At 39.4% G+C, this 23,718-nt stretch overlaps 2 protein-coding genes across 2 annotated transcripts; one reads left to right on the top strand and one right to left on the bottom strand.

Annotated features, from left to right (window-relative positions):
* The first annotated feature begins 4,448 nt into the window (after positions 1-4,448).
* Positions 4,449-17,115, top strand: ctr9 (CTR9 homolog, Paf1/RNA polymerase II complex component). The gene is made up of 23 exons (XM_015383462.1): positions 4,449-4,617; positions 6,377-6,475; positions 6,621-6,860; positions 6,944-7,061; positions 7,145-7,234; positions 8,582-8,838; positions 8,928-9,035; positions 9,120-9,356; positions 9,453-9,671; positions 9,756-9,939; positions 10,023-10,111; positions 10,195-10,380; positions 14,066-14,153; positions 14,236-14,384; positions 14,462-14,578; positions 14,659-14,804; positions 14,890-14,961; positions 15,344-15,479; positions 15,570-15,722; positions 15,808-15,950; positions 16,026-16,119; positions 16,358-16,470; positions 16,546-17,115. Exons 1-23 carry the CDS (start codon positions 4,573-4,575, stop codon positions 16,901-16,903), a joined length of 3,441 nt encoding a protein of 1,146 aa, XP_015238948.1. The 5' UTR covers positions 4,449-4,572; the 3' UTR covers positions 16,904-17,115.
* A 128-nt stretch (positions 17,116-17,243) lies between these two features.
* eif4g2 (eukaryotic translation initiation factor 4 gamma, 2) lies at positions 17,244-22,483 on the bottom strand (the record flags this gene model as incomplete). Its single annotated transcript, XM_015383463.1, has 20 exons — positions 17,244-18,100; positions 18,191-18,312; positions 18,392-18,600; positions 18,707-18,911; positions 18,998-19,256; positions 19,340-19,555; positions 19,634-19,729; positions 19,814-19,918; positions 20,006-20,113; positions 20,200-20,363; positions 20,451-20,589; positions 20,690-20,872; positions 20,948-21,058; positions 21,149-21,300; positions 21,377-21,443; positions 21,524-21,655; positions 21,745-21,847; positions 21,939-22,064; positions 22,264-22,320; positions 22,425-22,483. Coding segments are annotated over 20 exons (2,679 nt in total), but the record flags the coding sequence as incomplete, so codon positions are not given.
* Between the last annotated feature and the right edge of the window lie 1,235 nt (positions 22,484-23,718).

Below are 23,718 nucleotides of genomic sequence, written 5' to 3'. Positions count from 1 at the left end.
ATATCCAGACACTCCCGTTCAAAAGTCTGGGGTCACATTGAAATGCCCTTATTTTTGAAGGAAAAGCACTGTACTTTTCAATGAAGATTACTTTAAACTAGTCTTAACTTTAAAGAAATACACTCTATACATTGCTAATGTTATAAATGACTATTCTGGCTGCAAATGTCTGCTTTTTGGTGCAATATCTACAGAGGTGTATAGAGGCCCATTTTAAGCAACTATCACTCCAGTGTTCAATGGTACAATGTGTTTGCTCATTGGCTCAGAAGGCTATTTGATGATTAGAAATTCCTTGTGCAATCATGTTCACACATCTGAAAACAGTTTAGCTCATTACAGAAGCTACAAAACTGACCTTCCTTTGAGCAAATTTAGTTTTTGGAGCATCACATTTGTGGGGTCAATTAAACGCTCAAAATGGCCAGAAAAAGAGAACTTTCACCTAAAACTCAACAGTCTATTCTTGTTTTTAGAAATGAAGGCTATTCCATGCGAGAAATTGCTAAACAATTGAAGATTTCCAACGACGGTGTGTAGTACTCCCTTCAGAGGAGAGTACTTTGTGTAATTGTACTTGTGTGCATTTGAAAGCTGCATCTTACATTCTATGCTGCTGTTTAGTAATGGCTTGTTCCCTGGTGAATAGCCCATTTTGGTTCATCACTGGATAATTGTACTGTTTATGCTTGAATATGCTTGTTTGGACAGGAGAGGGTGGCACTTTCAGGTATGTAGAGCTACATGATTCTCTCCGGACTGTACAGCGGTGCATTAAGTAGCACTGCTGCCTTGCAGCGAGGAGGTTCTAGGTTCGATTCGCCGCCCGTGTTCTTTCTGCCTGGAGTTTGCATGTTCTCCCCGAGCATGCTAGGTTCTCTCCGGGTACTCTGGTTTCCTCCCAGGGTCCAAAAACATGACTGTTAGGTTAACTGTCTTCAGTAAGTTCTCCTTAGGTGTGAGTGTATGTGTGAATGGTTGTTTGTTTCTGTGTTGCCCTGTGATGGACTGGTGACCTGTCCAGGATGTACCCCGTCTCAAGCCCGTTGACAGCTGGAGATAGGCACCAGCACCCCTCGCAACCCCTGCAGGGATATAACGTGATGGCAAATGGATAGATGGATCGATGATTCTCTCCATGATGTGTTGGCTGGTTTATTTTTCTGGTTATTTTATTATCACACACAAAACAAATGGTTTATTCAAAACACATTCACAGTTTTCCCTCCAATTAACTTGAATGTTGTGAATGCTGTGCTAACCCGGGCTGTCCTAAATTGTGTAAAATTATCATATTCATAGTGGGAAAGTAAACCTTTTAATTTGGAGAACTTGTTAAATAATTCTCCCCAAAATATTTTGTCATCCAGAAAAAGGAAATAATTTAGTTGAAATACATTCCGGTTTAAAATTGGAAAAGTGAAAAAACTAAATCTTAAGTATTTGAGTTATTTTATGTGTTTTGTTTAATACTGTGTATGAAAACATACAGTTTTAACTTTTTGTGACAGTACAGTTTAGCTTTCATTTATTCTTTGTTATAATAAATGTGTGTCCTTTTTACATATAATGTCATATTTTCTTATAAATATTATGTCCTAATAAATTTAAAGCAATAAAGTTTGAAATTATGGTTACATATATTTTTTTTGCAACATCACAGGTATAAAAAATAATCCATGTTTCTGCTCACCTGACCAGCTTGGTCTGCAGCTCTATGATTTCCAGACTGAGCTGCAGGTTTTCATCCTCACATTGAGCCAGCATCCTTAACAGGCTGCTGTTCTGCTGGCTCAGCTTTTGATGAGCTTGTTTCAGATCAGTCAGTACTCCAGACAGGTCCTGTCTTTCACTAGATGAAAAACAATAGAGCTAAAATACCACCAAAGGCTCAATACTCAAGATAAACACCTTTGGCAACAGAGGGAAATTACTAACCAAGAAAAATGGTGGACCTCTGGAGGAGCTGCATAGATTTCAGAATATGGAAAATTTAATCTTGTTCAGTAAAACAAATTATTAAATAACCAAATATTAAAATAAATTGTATCCTACCATTTACCGGAGTTTCAGTGTAGTCTGGCCAAGGCAAACAAATTATATCCGACCTAAAGAATTTAAATAAAATTGAAGAATTAAGAACCTATTTTTTTTTTTACACGAAAGCTCCTTTTGCCTATAGCTCACTCTGAACTTTGTTGACTGCACTGGGCAATCCAACTCTTCATAGTGGATAGGAAAGTGTTCCTGCTCACGAGTGGGTCCTGAAGGTCCGGATCCAGAAGCTGTCGTAGAGAAGCCAGTCTGTCCTCTTCTGCACTTCGAGCTGTAAGGGTTTCCAGGTAATGCATGATGCAGGAGGCCAACACTGCTCCTGAGAATGAGACAGGAGCGAAGAGGAAAGAGTGAAGGGCATAGAAAAGACATCCATATATCACAAGGTTTTGCCGAGGACTCATGCAGAGAGTTTACCTGTGTTGCTGGCATCACATTTGCTGTACATGAGGTTAAGGAGCTCATGTTCAGAAAATCCAGTGTCATTACTATCCTGAAGCAGGCTCCCTGTCCCACAGCTGTATGACCCTGGAATTTATAATGATGAAACACTTACTGTACTCTTACATACAGAAAGAAGTGGATGGAATGAAGTACTTACCGCTGTGGCTCTCAGACATTTTGCTTTTTTCCACCTGTGGCTCTGATAAGGGATTCCTATGCACCTATTAAATAAATTCTTTCAATAACTGTTATAAAACACATTTTAAACATGGCTTTAAGATTGAACTAGAAATAATGTTGCCAAATGTTGAGCCGTAATTAAAGTTTCCCTGAAAAGCAGAGCTCTAGTGCTGAAGATGAGAAGTCTTCATTCAAATTAAAGAGTATTCTAGTTAATATCTTTAAACATAAAAAAAAATATTCATACTTTGCAGTTTAAACTGTTCTGCTACCTCATCTAAAAAAAAATTATGAGCTAAATTCTATCTCAGATGTTGTTCTCATTGAGCTAATGTTTATTTGAGATGCTAGATGATTTTCAAAGTGCCCCCCCCCCATGCTTCACGCCAAAAACAGATGCCATCCTGGCTCCTCCTCTTGAAGAAAAGGCTGAAGTGGATCCGACAAGTGGATTTTTTTTCCTTTTATTCACCAGTACAAAACAAAATGAAAGAGATTTTTCTTTTTTTAATCATGTATTTTTAGATTAAACCTAGTCGATTAGATTAAGGAATATTTTTTACAGTCCATTTGGACCACCTCTTTACAGTCAGCTGGGGTATTTTCACTCTTTCTCAAAAAAAAAAAAAAAAAGAAGACATTAGATACACAACTGGCCAGGAAGATCAAATGATATTTTATTAAATAAGAATATAAACAACTGAACATGTTAGTTTTTAACAAAAATTCATGATATTTTGACTATTTTGTATATAAATTAATTAGACTAATAAGCATTATTAATCCTTTGATTATTGCACTGGAAATGTAGTACCTACACATTGTTAAGTTGTCTGAAAAATCTTAGGGAGAGTCAAGGTACGGTGGCCCAGAGATGCGGCTATTTCCGTTGTCGCTTTTGTATTTGTGTTGCAGCTTTTGTATATGTGTTGCGGCTTTTGTAATTGTGTTGCGGCTCTTGTACTTGTGTTGCGGCTTTTGTATTAGTGGTGACACCTCTGGGCCACCGTATCAAGGTTTTGATTGATAATAAATGACGCCCCGCATAGTCACTCCTTCAAAACTCTCTGAAGGGGCCCCTGGTGCCTGCACAGCAGAGGCGGAGCCATAGATTTTTATAAGGCTGGCCAATGTACACTGAGGGGTGGCCGAAAGTGGATAGACGCCAGAACCTCAGGGTCAATCTACACTACAGCCTTTGCTAACAAATAGATATTTAAGCATCCATGCTTTCTAAATAAAAGGTACTACATATATTGATTATTTGATACGTTTTTATTAAAATTGTTATTTATCTATGATTTCACTGAAGACTCCTAGATGACTTGCAGAGACACATTTTCTCTATACCCCATGTAATAATACAAAATCTAGTTCTGAAAAGAGCATCAATTATGTACTTATCAACTTTGATGTTAGTATATTGATGTGTATAATTAACCACAAAACCACAAAGAATTCAAATGTTTTGAATATTCTACTTGAATATTTATGCTGCCACCATCTGTAATAGAGGGAAAGAATTGTAGGGGTGGCCCATGAGTGGGTAAGAGGGCCCCCCCATCTACATCCGCCTCTGCTGCTCAGCTGCTTCAGAGGTTATCAGTAATATCCAGCTATATAATGTGTCTCCTGCCTCGACGGTGTACAAATGATGCATAGCTTGAATTATTCATGTTTGAATAATAATAATAAACCGATAAATGTGTTCTTAGTACGCAATGCTATTTTCAGTGGCAATAGATCGGAACAAAGTCGTAGCTCCCTATCAATCCACCCGGACATAAATCCGGTGACACCGTCCGCTAAGTAGCTTCTAGCTAACAGCGGAGTGGATGTTTTTCTGTAGCTTTTCACAAGCAAAGCCAACTTGAGCGAGATTTACCTTTAAAAATGTCGCGGGGTTCTATTGAGATCCCTTTACGGGACACGGATGAGGTAATTTGTTGCATGTTTTTTTTGGGCAGATGTTTTTAATTCAACATTGCTGAGATGTTAGCAGTTGATGCTAACTTAAGCTACCTTGAACTGAGCGCTTACGTGAGCCTCGGCTTTTGATAATATTAATGTTAACATTTACATTCACTAATGGTGAATTACGCTTTTATGTTTATTTTAGCCATGGGAAATTAAATTTCTTAAGGGTAGAAATTACAAAAAAAAAATGTTAGAAGTAGATTACACGAGAGGAGAATTTACTATGCTGAAACAAAGTTTATGTTAGTTTGCATAGCAACATTAGAACAGCATTAATATAATCTAGGGCTGCAATTTTCTATTATTTTGCAAATTAAATAAGCTGTCAATTTTTTTGTGATTAATCAGATAGCAAAAGGTTCCTTATAGAAGATCTCCCTACGAAAATAAATCAGGTGAAACAAAAACTTGATACTTGAGGAGTTCTGGATAAAGCATGTTGACAGACTAAAAAGATATGTTTTATCTTAAAAGCAAAATGTTTATATATTTCTTTTTACATTTTGATAAAATGACTCCTCTAAGTGGGTTGCTCTGTCAGCTAAAGACATGTTTTACAGTCTTTACACTCCAGTGAACAATTAATCGATTATTATTAATTTGGTTCAGGATTGTTCTTATAATCGATTAATCACGACTTATCTGGTTAATTTTTTCAGTCCTAATATAAACATATGAGTATCCAAAAGTATATTCTGGCAAGTTAGCTTGTGGTAATCTCTAGATAGGAGAGCCTGGAGTAGATGGTATCATAGTAATTACATAAAACTGATATTTCAAAACATAAAACTGATATTTCAAAGTAACTTGTGTTTTTTTTTTTTAGCAGACTATTATGCCATTTTGATCTTCAGTGGAATTGCAGCATATACTGAAAATTTATGAATATCTCTTTAGACAGTGTGCATGGTCCTTGCTTATTGTTTAAGTGTTATTTATTTCGCCATCCTTTGCCTGTATTATGTTTGGTCACACTTGTTTTGTTGTTTTTATGCATTATCAGAGGGTTTTGGATGATAAAGAGGTGGCGAGAGGGGAAGTCATTAGGAAACTAGAACCAAGTTTATTTCATGCCAAAAACAGCAAACACCGACCAAAAACAAACTATTCTGGAGGATTATATTGAATAACATTTCTTTGGTTTTTCTGAGTACCTGCCTAGATTACTTTTCAATTCCATGTTTGCTATAAAATTAAAGAAGAATGGCAATAAATAATTTTAGACTTTTTTTTTTTTTTTTTTTTCCATCTCAAGTTACATCATTACTACAGTGTTATTCGGCATTATCTTATACACCATGTTTTGGTATTACTGTGCAGTATTCATGTTAGGATATATTATTTATTTATTTTTTATTTTTTCATTGCTGGAAATATTTCCAACAGCTATGTTGTCTTTTTATTAAGCAAACATGTTATATACCAATTCTGTGCAAATTCTAGATGTCCTTTCCAACACTTGATTGCAGTAAAATAATTATATAAATTTAAATTAAGTCCTAATAACACGCCTCTAATCTAGTAATATCTGTTGAGTTTTAGTGTCTTGTACCACTACTTCTACTTTGGGTAGTTTATAAAGGGCATACAAAAAAAAGAACATGTTGTTACACTAGAACTTATATTTTTGCTCTTTATACTGATCGTTTCATTGCCAAACTCAGATTAATAGAGTAAGAGCTGATCTGCATTTGTCACTGCTAAAAATGGTGTTTTCCAGGTTATCGAGCTCGACTTCGACCAGTTGCCAGAGGGAGACGAGGTTATCAGTATCTTAAAGCAGGAACACACACAGCTGCACATTTGGATAGCTTTGGCGGTGAGTCGTTTCTCTCCCCTAAAATTCTAACTATCTCATTTTACCTTCATACACATACAAGTAAATTATAATTTTATATTGATGAAAATAAAAATACATAAGGCAGCATGGAATCGGATGTATTTATTTATGTATTTATTTTCAGTTGGAGTATTACAAGCAAGGCAAAACAGAAGATTTCGTCAAGCTTTTAGAGGCTGCACGCATCGATGGAAACCTGGACTACAGAGACCATGAGAAGGACCAGATGACCTGCTTGGACACATTAGCAGCTTACTATGTCCAGCAGGCTCGTAAAGAGAAGAACAAAGATGCCAAGAAGGAGCTCATCACACAGGCCACTCTGCTGTACACCATGGCAGATAAGATCATCATGTACGATCAGGTAGGACAGATTCAACTCACGGCTGCTGCAGCACTGTTATTTGTGCATTTAAAGTTAATAAAAGGTATTTTTGTGTCAACCAGAACCATTTGCTGGGACGAGCCTGTTTCTGCTTGCTGGAAGGAGACAAGATGGACCAGGCTGATGCTCAGTTCCACTTTGTGCTCAACCAGTCCACCAATAACATCCCTGCTTTGCTTGGTAAGCTGAATGAGAATGCTGAGGTTGAGATTGACTGCGTTATGTAATGAATAGAAAGTATTAACATTGTTGTTGTTTAACAGGTAAGGCCTGCATCTCGTTCAATAAGAAGGACTACAAAGGAGCGCTGGCGTACTATAAAAAGGCTTTACGAACAAACCCTGGCTGCCCAGGTAAACGTGTTACCTCATAATTCCTCCCATAGTATATTTAACCTTACATCATAATATAATAGTAGCTCTACTGCTACTATAAGCTTCATTCATCTAGATTTATGTTTCCTACTTAGTTAAAGACTGAAAAGGTTCCCTTTTAACACACTGCACTGTAACTGTTATTGATAAAATTCCTTTTCACATCTTATACTTTCTTTAAATGACTTATAAATCCACTTTTAACTTAATTGTTGATAATGCTGTTAAATACTGGTTTCTTTTTGTTGTGGTCATACCTGTGGATTAAAGAAAGTATACTATAAGATATTTTTCAACAGCATCTGTAATTCATGCATAAATCAGCCACAGGGTGGTTCCACAACACTGGATATGTAGTTTCAGCAGATTGTGAACTTGCTTTAAAATTATTACTTATAGTTTACACTTCAAGAGCTGATGAAATTTGTGAAGAGACTTGAAATGGATGAATGCTTTAAGTAACATAATCCTAAATGGAAATAAAGAGTAATCTAATCTGTAATTTTTTTTATAATAAATGTAAAATATATTTTTTTGTTTGTGGGAAAATGGGAGAGATAAGGAATGGTTTTGGAAATGGCAAAGAGAAAATTTTTTTTCAGTAAACCTTCAGTAATAAAAGCATCAAACAACTGGGACTATGACAAACAAGGCGAGATGAGGAATAAAGGTTTATTTTACCTCCTTGCACAATGAGGAGGATAGTGAAGGAGATTACTATCCCCAGTTTCACACTGAAAATGTTTAATATTGGAGCAATAAAAGAGACAATTTTCCTCTCCATTGTCGCTCATGCTTAGTGTGGGGATTGCTGCAGAGTCAGCAACACAATGCAAGCCAATATCTACTGTTACCACATGCTCATCCAGGAGGAGCGAATCCTGCAAAGTCAATGACTCAATGCAATTGAATAAGACATTTGTGTATCTAATAATTGTGAAAAGCAATGCTAAGCCTAAATCAGCTCTACTATTATTATTATTATGGATCTAATAATTATTTTTCAATTCATAGAGAAAGGGTTGGGTGTTTAGTTTCTTGGTCTTGGGTTTCCAACACAGAAGTCAACCTCACTAAAATCTCACTCATAAATAAAAGCTCAATCTTGTATTGGAAAAGTGTGAAATGAATACTGGATTGGTGAGGGTTATAATATGTTCTGAAATGAATATTTGATCATTTATTTGCCGTAGACCTTTCCCTTAAGTACTCCTTTATCTCCAGATATTAAACTACGTTCTCAGATCAGCTCTACCTGAATGTTGGTGATTTAGACAGATCATTTTCTAAATGTTTCCTAAACTTTGGCTTTTCTCTCTCTGTTAGCTGAAGTACGATTGGGGATGGGTCACTGTTTCGTCAAGCTCAACAAACTGGAGAAGGCCCGTTTGGCGTTTGGTCGGGCCCTGGAGCTGAACTCTAAGTGTGTCGGAGCGCTGGTTGGTTTGGCGGTTCTAGAGCTCAACAACAAAGATTCAGAGTCCATTAAGAACGGAGTGCAGCTCCTGTCACGGGCTTACACCATAGATCCCAGCAACCCCATGGTGCTCAACCACCTCGCCAACCACTTCTTTTTTAAAAAGGTGTGAAGTTTCCTCCTTTTGTCTGAAAAATAATACAAACCTAAACCTGCATCATTTAACTGATAAGTTTGCTTCTGTGTCTCTTCAAGGACTACAGTAAAGTCCAACATCTCGCCCTCCATGCTTTCCACAACACTGAAGTTGAGGCCATGCAGGCCGAGAGCTGCTATCAGTTAGCTCGTTCATTTCATGTGCAGGTAAGGCAGCCATTTGAACCTTTTTAAAGATGTTATTTGTTCAGATACAGCAGCGTTTTAAACATTTCCTTTTCTGTTCTGCAGGAGGACTATGACCAGGCGTTTCAGTATTACTACCAGGCCACTCAGTTTGCCTCGTCTACCTTCGTGCTGCCCTTCTTCGGTTTGGGGCAGATGTATGTGTATCGTAGGGACAAGGAAAATGCTGCACAGTGCTTCGAAAAGGTTTTAAAGGCGTACCCAAACAACTACGAAACAATGAAAATCCTTGGATCTCTGTACGCAACTTCGGATGATCAGGAAAAAAGAGACATCGCAAAAGTGTGTTTCTCAGCCCATCATAGGTTTTCTGTTCATGTGGTTAAAATAACTGGTTAATGTTTGGTTAATAATGGTTTGCTTTTTTCTGTTTCCTAGGGCCACTTGAAGAAGGTGACAGAGCAGTACCCAGATGATGTGGAGGCGTGGATCGAGCTGGCTCAGATCTTGGAGCAGACCGACATCCAGGGTGCGTTGTCGGCTTATGGCACGGCCACACGCATCCTCCAGGAGAAGGTGCAGGCTGACGTTCCTCCTGAGATCCTTAACAATCTGGGAGCTCTGCATTTCAGACTAGGAAACCTTGGAGAAGCAAAGGTACCAAACCTCCCGAGCTACACTGACTTTACCAAAAAATTTATTTAATACGACTTTTAAAAATAATCCTCCCTGACCCCACAGAAATATTTTCTTGCATCACTGGACCGCGCCAAAGCAGAGGGAGAGCATGATGAGCATTACTACAATGCTATTTCTGTCACTACATCCTACAACCTGGCCCGTTTGTACGAGGCCATGTGTGAATTCCACGAAGCTGAGAAACTTTATAAAAACATCCTCAGGGAGCACCCCAACTATGTTGACTGTAAGAATGCAATGTTATGCAACAATACCAGGGTTTGGTTTGTGAACCGTAAAAGGGCATTTTGCTAATGCATCAACCTGCAGGTTATTTGCGTCTTGGTGCAATGGCTCGCGACAAAGGAAACTTCTATGAAGCATCTGATTGGTTTAAAGAAGCCCTGCAGATTAATCAGGTATAACCTGTTGGTTTGTTGCTGTTAAATCCGCACATATAAAACTTGCTGACATGATCTGATGACGTTTCTGTTCGGTGCAGGATCACCCAGACGCCTGGTCACTCATCGGAAATCTTCACTTAGCCAAACAGGAATGGGGGCCGGGTCAGAAGAAGTTTGAGCGCATCCTCAAACAGCCGTCCACTCAGAACGACACATACTCCATGCTGGCACTGGGTAACGTGTGGCTGCAGACTCTGCACCAGCCAACCAGAGACAGAGAAAAGGTACCAACAGAGTTAATGTTCAGCTTTACTTTTTTATTAGACATTTTTATTAGACATTTTTTGCAGTAAGAAAAACAAACATGCAGTAATTTATAAAATGGTCTAAAATAGGTTAATGGCAGAAGAAGTTATGTATAGGATTTGTATTTAATTTAAGAGAGTTTATATTATTGTATTAAAGAGGCACTACAGAGTTTTATAATGATACTGCCACCTGTGGCCAAACGCAGAATTCCAGCACTCTTAGACTTAGACTTCCTTTATTGTCATTGCACAAAAAATACAAGGTGAATCTTGACAACGAAATGTCGATTACTTGGCTGCCAGTGTAACAGAGCTAAGACCTTAGTCCTGCACAGTAAATATGTTTTCTATGAGTAAGAGCCAGCTATATACAGGTTAAGAGTATATTTATTAGGGGTGGAACGGTTCACAAAATCCATGGTTCGGTTCACGGTTTCGTGGTCACGGTTTTCGGTTCGGTTTGGTTTATGTTAATTGTTAGGAAAATCTATTATGTCTTGTAAAGTACAACGCGTGTTGCACAATGCTTGCACACTGTTGCACTTTTATCCATAACTTTCTTTCCGCCGTCATCGTAGGTCACTCTAGTTGCAAGGTGGTCCCATACAGCAGACCTATAAAGTGCTGCTGGCGTGTCTTCCAACTAGGGTGGCCATTTCTATAGCACCAAAAAGGAGGACATTGTCGGGCATATCAATAAATTACTAAGGTGTACATAAGAATTGGGTAAAGTCTCATTTATAGTACAATTTTTAGTAGTTTAAAGATGATGCTTGTGTAGCTGAATAGAACAAAATATTAAAGAGATGTAAAAAAGAATTGGTTCCCAGCATTTGTATTTATTTAATACATTGTGTTGTTTAAAAAGTGACCATTGATATTACATTCGAGCTGGATGAAGGTCGCTTCTAAAGGCTGATTTATACTTCAAAAAAGCTGTCTGCGTGTGTGTCGCAGTGACCGCAGAGACGTCCCCGCCCCCTCCGTTGACACTCTGCTGCACCTCTCCAAAATTGTAGGTGACCGCAGACAGGAGGTCTCTGATTGGTCAAAACTACATCTGCTCTACTCTATGCGTCTCCTGTTTGGTACTTTACCGGCTTGATTTGTTTGTATGACCATGATTGCGGAAAGCGACTAGTGAAGATGGACCAGCTTGAAGAGTGAGGCACAGGAGAAGGCCAGGACCCTTTTCCCACCTGGATTCCCGCTCTCTTTTGCCCTCATGTCCCTCCGTTGTCGGACAAACTTGCCCCCATTTTTCACCGTCTCAGCTAGTTCATGATTGTCCCTCTTGCGTATAAGAAGTGATTTTTAAGGGGAGTATTGGCCTAATTGTTAGGGCGTTGCTCTTGGTTCCCAGAGGTTCTGAGTTCAAGCCCCACAGACTGCCAGTCTGGGTTCCTGAACCAGGCCCTTAACTCCCAGTCTGCTCCCTGGATACTGTACAATGGCAGCCCACTGCTCCCCAAAGGGATGGCTTAAATGCAGAGAGTGAATTCCGTTGCTTTGTATTTGTGACAGTGTCATGATAATAAAGTTCTAAAAAGGTTATTATATAGATACTTTTCATTAAAAACGTACATAATGTCTCTTCTAAATAACAGTAAATCCTGTTCTGTAGGTTTAACCAACCAATGCAGTGTTCTTTATTTTGGGAGCACCGATTAATTACTAACAGCATGTGCTGTGATGCGTTTGTGTGAGTTTAAATAAAAGATAATGGTAAATGACGTATGCATTGATGCATAATGGAGATAATCTTGTATTTCATTATGGTGAATTTATTATTATTATTATTAAAGTTTATTTGATTGGGACAGACACACATTTACATAGATAAACTGAATGAAACAGCAGTCCCATGTTTGCATCATGGTGCAATAGCAACAGCTAATTTGAAACGTCTATTAACAAACCTGCAGTCTCCTTTAACCTTATGTCTTAAATTAATTTGAATTAAAATGAAAAAAAATAAAAACATTTTACAGAAAAAAATCCTAACCGATAGAATCAAGGAAGAAGCAGAAATCTATTAGCCAGGAAACGCCTGACCAGTGCTACCTTAATATTTCTTCTGTGACTTAACTGTACTTTTATCATCTGTTTTCATAACTTAGACTATTTATTTAACTGATCTTGGTACTGTTAATGCAGAAACTTGGGAAATTATTCTCAGTCACAGACTTCTGTCATTTGTGCTGAAATCACGGTATCCTCCTCCTACTCATTTAGTTTATTTTTTTTATTTTTTTTAAGATTAAGATTTTTTTTTAGGTTCTGGTAGCCTTTATCTTCTTGAAAGTATTCAGACAAAATGGGAATAGAAAGTGATAAAAGACATGAAGCAAAGATCACCAGGTTAGGAAATTCAATAAACTCTTTCATGAGGTCAGGCTCTTTGTGGGAAAATATTGAACAAACCTCCACTTAAGAATGAAGGAGGCCCTCTAGTGGATGATGGCAATTTTAAATCACCAAAAACATTCCTTTCTGAAAGTTATTCTCACATAATCAAATGGAATAAATGTTATTCTGATAAACAATTATTCCACAATGAATCCTAAGTCTTTTATTAGTTTACATCCATGGTCCGTAGGCTAAGGGAACTATCGAAAGAAAGAATTTTGCTTTGGCTTGTGTCCTCACCTGATTTCCAGATTAAGATCAAGAGAGGGATTAATTCCACAACACGTCATCTCAAAGATGATTGGTTAAAAGTTCTTTGTCAAAGAAAACGTAGCTAATTGCATGAAGTCATTGACTTTTTAGGATTTTCCCCTCCAGGGTGAACGTGTGGTGGCAGTAGATGTTCGCTTGCACTGTGTTATTGTCTCCAGAGCAATCCCTCACACAGCATGCATGCAGGAACAGTAGAGATGGAAAACCGCCTTTAACATGAAGAAACCTTCAGCAGAACCAGGCTTAATGTGAGCGGCTTTCTGCCCAGGCTGACTAGGGGTTCGATCAGATAGAAGAAGACATACAAAGCGAACAAAAAAAGCTAACATAGAGCTTTCCATTACATCTATAAATATTTTCTATGTTAGAAAAAGTAAAAGTAAACTAGCTCTATAGGTGGCTCTGTCGTATATGCGAACAGTTAAATAGATGAGTTCAGAGCCTGGTTTCCTTTCAGCAGGGATGAAAGGGCACATCAGTTTGTCACAGTCAAGGTTTAACTCATAGTCATATCTAGGAGAGAAACAGGATTAAGCACTAAAAACAGGCCCAACTTTTTCTTCTATAACAGAAGTTGCTTATTGCAGCAGCCCAGCTGATGCCTCTTTCAGGATGGTGTCACAGCAAAACAGGGCGCCAAACCGGATCAAGCCACTATGATTAGAGACGAGGAGAGAACTTAAAGTTAGAGGTTGAACTAACAAAAACTGCAGAATTGGAGAACAGAAGTTAAATGATGAAAGATGTTCCTGATGTCCTCCAGAAGCTTAGGCCTATAGCAGCATAACTATAGGGATAGCTCAGGATAACCTTATTTATAAGCTTTATTAGGTCCCTGTCAATGTTGCGTCTAATCAAGAAATATTCTGGTTTAGTGAACAGGATGAAAAACTAGGCAGGGTTTCTACTTTCTGTGTGTGTATTGTCAAACTCTAAAGGAAACTGATTCCTGATTAGTCAAATGTTTTTGTCCTTGCAGGAAAAGAGACACCAGGATCGGGCCTTGGCAATATATAAACAAGTCCTGCGAAATGACGCGAAAAACCTTTATGCTGCTAATGGGATCGGTAACTTTTCATTAAATTGTTTTTGTGTTTTATTTTTATTTGGATTTGTTCCCTTTGTTTAAACCTCAAACTATCTCTACAGGGGCCGTGCTTGCTCATAAAGGTTATTTCCGAGAGGCACGTGACGTGTTTGCTCAGGTGAGAGAGGCTACAGCAGAAATCAGTGATGTCTGGCTGAATCTGGCTCATATTTATGTGGAGCAGAAGCAGTACATCAGTGCCGTGCAAATGGTAAGAGGCAGTTCATCTCACGCTGGTTTGTTTCTTTGTTCATGCAATTTTAGCTGACTTTAGTTCATCCTTTACAGTATGAAAACTGCTTGAAGAAATTTTACAAATACCAAAACACAGAGGTGTTGCTGTATCTTGCAAGAGCTCTCTTCAAATGTGGGAAACTCCAGGAGTGCAAACAGATGCTGCTGAAGGTAATAACAAAGATGAAAGTTTTCTTGAACCTCAAAGGATCAGAGAAGGAAAGGTTTGTTTCTGTGGTGTCCCCTTAAAGGCTCGGCATGTGGCGCCCAGCGACACGGTTCTAATGTTCAACGTGGCTCTGGTGCTTCAAAGGCTCGCCACCCTCGTGCTAAAAGATGAGAAGAGCAACTTAAAGGCTGTGCTCAGTGCTGTGAAGGAGCTTGAACTGGCTCACAGGTACTCCCATGATTTCTTCCTTTAACCTTCTAGATTGTTTTTCCAGGGTTTCCCTTCACTAAGCGTTGACTATTATCCCTCACAGATACTTCAGCTACCTAAGCAAAGCCGGAGACAAGATGAGGTTTGATCTCGCCCTTGCAGCATCTGAGGCCAGGTAAGACTGACTCTCTGGACCTGTTCAGATCCCAGTGATCTGCGTTCAGCTATTTACTCTGTCAACACATTTTTCTACAGCAGAGTAAAAGATTGACTTGCAGAATCATTCTGCATATGTATCAAAATTATGTAAAATTTAGATCAAAGATTTCACCTACTTCTGTGTGAATGATGCTCATCATTCCTTATTTGTTCAACCATGGCACATCAGGAGAACTCACAATCTCTTAATCTCCAAGTTGTTTTCCTAATTTGAATCAACAGTGATCTTAAAGCTTAAATATTACAGCTCCAGTACCAGCTGACATCAGCACATAATTAATCTTGCTTTTAAATAACTGTCCTGAGCTGATGATTTCATGTGTGGTTGGGGAATCCAGGCAGTGTTCTGACCTGCTGAGTCAGGCTCAGTACCATGTAGCCAGAGCCAGGAAGCAGGATGAAGAGGAAAAGGAGCTCCGGGCCAAACAGGAGCAAGAGAGGGACCTCCTTCGCCAGCAGATGTTAAAAGAGCAGGTAGCAATCGATTTAGCGCTCTAACACCCACACGGGAATAGCACATGATGAAGTCTGTTCTTGATGGGCTTTTCCCTCTGTAACATTCAGGAAGAACGGCAGAAAAGAGAGGCAGAGGAGCAAAAGAAGCTCCTGGAGCAGAGAGCTTTGTTTGTGGAGAAGACCAAGAACTTGCTCACGTTTGTGGAAGGCCCAAAAGAAACGGCCAAAGAGAAGAAGAAAGGAGGTGGTGGTGGCGGCCGCGTGAGTGTTTCTTCAACACAGGATTACTGACCAAACAGTATTACTGGTAGCCGGCCTTTATGAACTGGTGTTTTTAATCTCTTAGCGCAAGAAAGGTGACGTGGATGACTTCGTTAATGACGATTCAGATGAGGACCTTCCTATAAAGAAGAAGAAGAGGAGGAAGAGCAGCGGCAGTGAACAAGAAGATGGTGATGGAGGGGAAAAGAAGAAAAAGAAGAGGAGGAGGTGGGTCTTCTACATGTACTTATATCTTTCGCTGATAAAGGTACTACTGATGTAAACTTTTACCTTACCTTTCAGACCCGCAAAAGGAGGAGATGACAGTGATGAAGAAGGAGCCTCTCGACCCAAGAAGCAGCGTAAACCCAAAGAAGGAGGGAAGAAGAAAGAAAAGGTCCTCTTTCTTTTTAAATCTTTCCTCACTGCAAGGGCTGTATTTCTGCTCTTGCTGCAAGAATATTACAAAATTCATATGCTGCATGAAAAATATTTTCAGTCATCATTCCTAGAAAAGGCTTGCCTATAGAACTACCAGCCATGAATCAAGTAATTTTAATATAGCTTGTAATTTGAACATAAACTGGAAATTGTTGAATATTGACAGAAAATGTGTTGGGTTTTTGTCATTTTAGCCACAGCCTGAGCGCATGCCTCCATCTCTCAAAGGGAAGATCAAGTCCAAGGCTATCATCTCCTCTTCTGAATCCTCGTCCGATGAGGACGGACTGAAAATAGCTGAAGACCGGTAAGTGCCTTGATTGCTGTAAGCAGTATGAAGATGAATCAACAAAATGTTCACCAATTCCTTTTATGTACACAGAAACAGAGACAGTGGCTCAGGATCTGAGGCCGAGGGTGATCACCGGAAACGCATAGCATCCGACAGCGACTCGGATGGCGAGAGGAATCGGTCGGGTAGCGAGGCAGGCAGCCCTCGACGTTCTGTCGGTTCCGATGAATCGGGCAGTGACCGTCCTGTAAAGAAGAGGAGAGCGCAGCGGCAGTCCGACTCTGAGCAGTCGGACAACGAGAGCAAGAGGAGCCAGTCGGGATCAGAGGACGAGTCCAGAGCGCCTTCTGACAGAGGATCTGAGGCTGGATCAGATAACGAAGGCTCCCCACGGCGCTCCGATAACGGTTCAGAACAGGAGGGGTCCAATAACGATGATAGTGATTAGGTCACTCAATGTTATGCTGAAAAAAACTTGTTAAACATGGATTTGATTTTGTTACTTCCATTTTGTTTCCTGTGTACTATTCATTTCTGGGTGGCGTTTATTTTAAAGACGCTGTTTAAATCAAAAGTCATGGACTAAAATTGTACCACGATGCCTCTGGAAAGAAGGTCGATTCATGCAAACTGGCCCTAATTTGACAAGTCGAAGTTTATGTATATAAAACATTCAAATGAAATAAATCTTTACACCTCCCGTGTGTCTGAGGTTTTCCACAACCAATTTAACATGACGACAGAATTTAAGTTAAAACTTTATTTAGAATGATCTGTAGTTGTACACTAGACTTCTTGGGCATTACATAAATCACAAGTGTACACATACAGCACATTTCTCTCGATTCAATGATAAAAAGACCCTTTAGAAATATTGCAAACAGATGTAAAATTTTGAGTGGTTAACAGCTGCAGCATAGTTAACTCTGCTGTACAATGTCAATTCAGGACATTCAAGTATAGTCAGACACTTTAGAGGTATATCTATGCAACAGATAAATTAAAAAGGCCACACTGATTTATTCTAAAGAAAATTTCTATTGAAAAGATTTTATTCAGGTGAATGAGATCATGTGCAAGATTGACCACAAGTTCATTCCAGATTAAGATTTGAGAAAATTTAAGGTAACTAAGGCCCATAATTATCCAATCATAGCAATTTAAAAAAGAAAAATCAAGGATAATAAATTTCACTATTGCAACAACTCAGATGTTAAGCAAAGTGCATCTTAAACTGAATTATAAAAGCAGATACAATTAAAAATCTTGGTCTTATTCTTGTAAACAGTTTAAGGAAGTCCCACTTGTAACTGACGAGAAGGGCAACAAAGCAGGTTGAGACATTTTCCTTAGAAATACTGCCTACTCTCACACAAGCCCAAGACTGAAATGCACTAAACATCCCTGCAGAACACCAAATAGGATAGACACTAGGAAGTACATACAGTAAGATAAAGCCAGTTTCATTTGGCAAAACACCTTAAGGACTAGTAACATTTGCAACTAAAGAGAGGACAAGATAAGGATGGGTGGGGTATATAATTCATTGCGTTATAACACATGGCTTTGGCCTTTGTCATCAGTCATCTTCATCCTCAGACTCTTCTTCCTCAGCTGTTTCCAGCCATGTCAGCCATTGGTTCACCTGCATCAGAAAGTAAAACACTTCAGTTACAAACTGGACCCCTTTAATTAATGACTGCATCATCAGTTGCAGAAGTCTGGTTCAATGTACCTGAAATAATGCTTTCCCCTTCCCTGGATACTCCTCTGTGATGTCTTCTTTCCATGAGAGGAAGGCTTCTTCTTCAACTATTTCCATGTCATAAAGATTCACAAAGTAGCGCAGCAACATGCCTAAAGCAGAGCAAGGAAGAGTTTAAAAAAAGCATTTAGGCGATAAATAAAAAAAGAAAAAAACTTTAAAAGAACATACCTTTTGGGAAACCCTTGGTGTTACAATGGACCTGCAGGGCATACAGCGCACTGACTTGCAGATTAATGTGATCATGCAGGAACTTCTGCAGAACTGGTTTGAAGGACAGCAGAAGCTGCTTCTCCTCTTCCTGCTGCTCCTTGCTGGGTGCTGCAAGCTGCTCTTCGTCATCATCTGGGTTTGTCTCATAAGAAATGTATTGCAGGAGGCTGGAGGAGGGAAAAAAAAAAAAAAAGGGGAAATCCCATCAAAAGAAGCACTTCAATGATTTAATTAAAGACGGCATATCAGCAGACGTAAGAGGCTCTTGAGTACCTGGTCACAAGGATATTGACAAAGCCTTTATCAGTGTGAAGTTTAGGAGAGATGTTGTCTTTGATCCATTTGTAAATCGACTGTGGTGAAGGATCCACTTTGATCTGTTTCAGCAGTTCTTTTTCCAGCTTCATCAGTGGGAACAAAAAGCTGAGACCTTTGCCCTCTAGAATCTCCAACATCCTGTCCTTGTTCTGGTCAATTTCTGCACACACACAAAAAACAAGACGTTAGCTGAAAAATCCCCTTAAACTGAGCATGGGAATAAATTGAGTGCTGAAAACAGCATACCGGGAAGCATCTTCTGCATGCTGACCCTGCTTTGCTGGAACAGGTCGCCCAGCCAGTCACGGTCCTTCAGTTTGACCATCTGCTGCAGGCACAGCAGGAACAGAGGGAAGTGTGCACCATTCTCCAGCTGATGAGCCAGGTCGTCAATGCTGGCCAGTTCAGCAATGATAGCTCGAGCTGCAAACTGTGCCAGGTATGATTTCACCAGAGGAATTTCTTCCTCAATCTTAGGACACTGATCTAGAATACGCAGAAAGGCCTACAGAGAAACATAAGGATGGTGGTGTTAACACTCTAATATTACAAGCAGGTCAAGTACTTTCCATTTATGAGGCCACTCACAGGCAGGAGACTGTCACGACTGATGAGGCCCTCAGTGGAGAGAGCGTGGATCAGTTTGCTGGCATTTTCCTTATCTTCATCTGACCGCTCAAGGGAGAAAAGAATCATCTTATTCAGCATGTCAGATAAGAAGTACTTCGGAGCCCTCATTTCTTTTACAGCGCTCACAGCCTCCTCAATGTTTTTCCCATTCAGATAGTCGGTCATCAGTGTGTCCTATAATAAGGACAGTGAGAGTTTTAAATGACACCATTTTATAGAAAGGAAGTCAGACATGGCTCATGAGGAACTTACTGTCATTTTGAACAGCTCTTCCTTAGTCGGTGGAGCCTTTTTGTTGGACTTTGCTGGCTTTTCCTGGATTGGAGGGGGATTATTTTTAAGGCCAAGCTGCAATGACATGGAGAAAAACAGATTAAAATCTGCAACTTGCAATGATAAGAATGTGGTAGCCTTATATAAAGGGGAGATTACCTGTCCTAGTGGAGAACCTGTTGGAGGCATCAAAGTCATCTGTGGCTGCAGCTTTGGCACTTGGTTTTTGTTCATGATGAACGACTGAGCTGGCCTCAGACTGATCTACAGCACAAATACACCAATTTGTTATGGTTTAAAACTTAATCCCAACTGAAAAGAGTAAATTTTGCCAATTGGGCATATCAGTACCTCATCGACGTTCAGTTTTCCTTTCTTGTTGAGCCTTGCACCCATATCCTTCGACTGTACTTGCCCTGTGTGGTTGGGCTTACGGTTGAAAACAGGCGAATTCTGTCCCTAAAAATATTTGGGGGAGGACAAAAACACACCTTTTAGATACTTACAACAATATAAAGAATTCCAAAAAAAGCTAAAGTGGTTACCTGACTTGGCTTCATGTATTGTTTTATTCCTGGCTCAAACTGAGGCTGGTGTGAGGCATTGCCGTTCCCCATATGGCCATTGAACAGTGGGCTCGCCCGGTGACGACTCATGGTAGGGGAGTAATGATCCTGAATAACTCCTGGACCAGTTCCAATGCCAATACCTTCAAACAAGACAAACATTTGGGTTAAATACTTCAGTGATACTTCAGCCATAATAAAAATTTTAACAGTTAAAATTGCAGACATACCTGGTAGTTGTCCAAACATGTCAGCCAGCCCACCAAGAGGCTCCCTCTCAGGTCTCCTTGTTGGCAGGAAGGAGTTATGGTCTGGGAAGAAGTCATTTCTCATCCCATCAGTGGATGGTGGAATGAACACACCCAGATCCTTAAAAGCAGTGATAACTAGTTAGTCTATGACAAAATGCTATAATTGCAAGTTACTGAGTTATTATTGTGTGGTTAAATAACAGCCCTTGCTAACCAACCTTTACTGCATCATGGCGAACTTGGTTGATGGTCTTAGGTCCATTGTCCACGTAAGCCTTGCGAGGAACCCAGTTATTTTCCCGCAGCTCCACCATGTTCTGCAACAGGAAGCGAATCCTGGCCGGCAATTCCTTGTTGTTCATTAAGGAACGCATGCGTCCAAAGTACTGATCAATGAGGGACTGTAGAGACAAATTTTTAAATCAATACAACATTTAAGACAAGACAACTAATGTTTGACTGCTTAGTTCATTTACCTTAGCCTTTTCATGGTCGATTTTAGGTCCCACCGTTTTCATGATTTGACAGAGGCATTCCAAATCTTCACCCATATCCTTAAGCTGGACTCTCTTCTTTTTCTCCAAAAGCTTAAAAACAGAAATCAAATTCGATCAGTTACACAGCAATTTGGTTTAAGAATGAACAAACTTTGACAACATAAAACAGGTAACCCTTACCGTTTTGATGCACTTGTGAAGAATGGATTCGTGGATAAGATTGAGTTTGCCAAGTTCACCGATGAATTTGATGTTTCCCAGCATCTTGATCTTTGCAATAGCACGCTGCTCCTCCTCCTCAGAAGTGAGTGGGTTGTCATGTTTGTCAAAGACTGCAGACAAAGGTTGTTTTTATTAAATGGAAGAATGTGTTATAACAAACATGTATATAAAAAGAGATTTACTCACGGTCAACATTCTTGGCACGGTTTTCAAATTCATCTTGAAGCTTAGATATCAGAAGCCTTCTAAAGGTCTGCAAAAGAAAAAAGAATGTATATATGCACACACACACACACACACACACACGAATAATATGTTTAAAAACACACTTACAGTATTGAGCTTGTGATTTCCTTGGCTTTCTACTGATGGGCCCTCAAAGTTTGGCGCTTCCTCCGCCAGGCGAAGACATAGTTGTGCATAAAGCTGGCTGTACTTGGGCTCTTCAAGGGCCTTGTCAACAATCTTGAGAAAGCAGATATACCAAAATTTAACTGAGCATACCAGTAAAAAAGAAAAAAAAAAAAGTAAATAACAGGTCTAAGCTTACTTACCAACAAGACAACTCCTTTTAGAACAAGTTTTGAATCCAAGCCAACATTGAGGAGCTCCAGGCACAGTTTGTCAAACTTTTCAGGGGTCAGCTTATTAAGTATGCTGAGGAACAAAATGTAAAATACATAAACACCCACAACTAAGCTCCACTTTTTTGCCCATCTTTTTAAAATATTAATGGCCCCAAACTTACCCTCTCACTTTCCTGAAGATTGCATCATTTTGCCCTTTGTCACTGGAGGAATTGGCATCTCGTCTAGTGCTTCGTGAAGGAATCCATCTCTGAACGCCAGGACCTGGGGTTTTCCCCAGGAACTCGCTGTTGTGGAGAGAGAACGGTCAGCATCACAATGCCTCATAAAAATAATGAGTGATTAAAACATATGTGCATAACTTTATTGCAACAACAAAGATGGAAAGTTCTTGCAAAAAACAAAAAAACGTTTCCACAGAAAGCTATTGTAAAGGTTTACACACTAATTCAGATATAAAAATGGGTGGAGGGATCAAAGGGTTACCTGTTGCAGACAGTCTTGGGATAGTGCTGAGGTGCACCCCCACCTCCTCCCCCCACACTGTAAATCAAAAGACATTTTATTATCACCAAAAAATGCAGGATTGACATGCTTTTCAGCTTGACACGCTTATAAAAGTGTGACGTATTCATATGGATTTATACCTGAAACGAGAAGGTCCCCCTGGTGCAACGACACTCTCCACTTTGGCGGCTTGGCAAAGAATTTTAGTAAAGAATTAAACAAAGTGTGGGGCAGGAAACACGATCTGGAGACAGACAAAACAACGGAGTTAGAGCTTCAATAGAAGAAAATAGAGGAGTCATGTTTGGATTAACTTTTTTAAATACAAATTATTGACTGGAATGTGTAACAATAACTTTAAACGGGAAAGTGAAGCACATGAAACTTAACACGTGTGTGCGTATGAGGCTAAGGAGAGCTAGCATGCTAACGTAGCAGGAAACTGGAACAAAACAAGACGGTGGCGTAATGCTATCCTTCTCGTTATGAAGATTACGTAATCATAACCAAAACTTATGTAAAACATATACACCCATACTTACTGATCGATATTATCACGATTATAGTGAAAACCTGGAACACTTTAAGCAGCTTCGACGGAAATGTATAGAGGAAATCTGATCAAAACGACTTTTAACTCGCGTCACCACAGACGCACATCCAGATAAAGGTATGAGAACGGACTGCGTGACCTTTTTGTTCTCTAAACAAACGATTATCCCAATTCTCTTTGGAAAGATTGTTAGCCAGTATAGAAAAACTCCTCCCAGAGATCCTGCCAACATATACACAATAAGCGATGGCCACAAGTTGTATAACCGTATGCCTTATAACCAAATAACATCTTAAAACGGTTCCGATACCTGATCGAGTTGTCTTACTTAAGGGCCAACGACATTTTTTTTAAACTAGCATCGGCTTTCGAACGGAAGGGGGGGAGAAAAAATCTCAATCAGCTGGTTTTATGAGTTCTTTGTTCCAACACCGGAAGTCCAGGCAGCGACATCTTGGGGGTTCTCGAAGCTACAAAGCTAACGGCTAAAAAGCTAACAACCAACAGTCGATGTCGATTGTTTGTTTAATTGTAAACAAATATATTACTTATAAACCATTAACTATGTTAATTAATAAAAAAAAAAAAGCAGGTGTGAGTGTTTTCACTCCTCCGGGAACCACATAATCCTCGAATAACTTCCTACTTTAGCTAACGTTAGCTAACCTAAGTTAGTAGAGAAAAAACAGAACTTACCTTTACAGAAGGGACGTCAGCGTTAGAGTTGGGAAGTTCAACCCAAAAAAAAAAAAAAAGAAATAAATGTAATTTAAAAGTAAGTCTTCAAAAGGATGTCGTGGCACCGATTGGTTTCGAAATGTTAAAGTCGGGAAACCTACAAGACCCGATGCGGCTACAAGGAAGGGATGAACTGCTGACTG

Source organism: Cyprinodon variegatus, unplaced genomic scaffold (genome assembly GCF_000732505.1).
Source record: "Cyprinodon variegatus isolate N-32 unplaced genomic scaffold, C_variegatus-1.0 Scaffold285, whole genome shotgun sequence".
Taxonomy (NCBI): Eukaryota; Metazoa; Chordata; class Actinopteri; order Cyprinodontiformes; family Cyprinodontidae; genus Cyprinodon; species Cyprinodon variegatus.
Note: the sequence above shows the minus strand (reverse complement) of the source record. Positions and strands in the feature narration are given on the sequence as shown.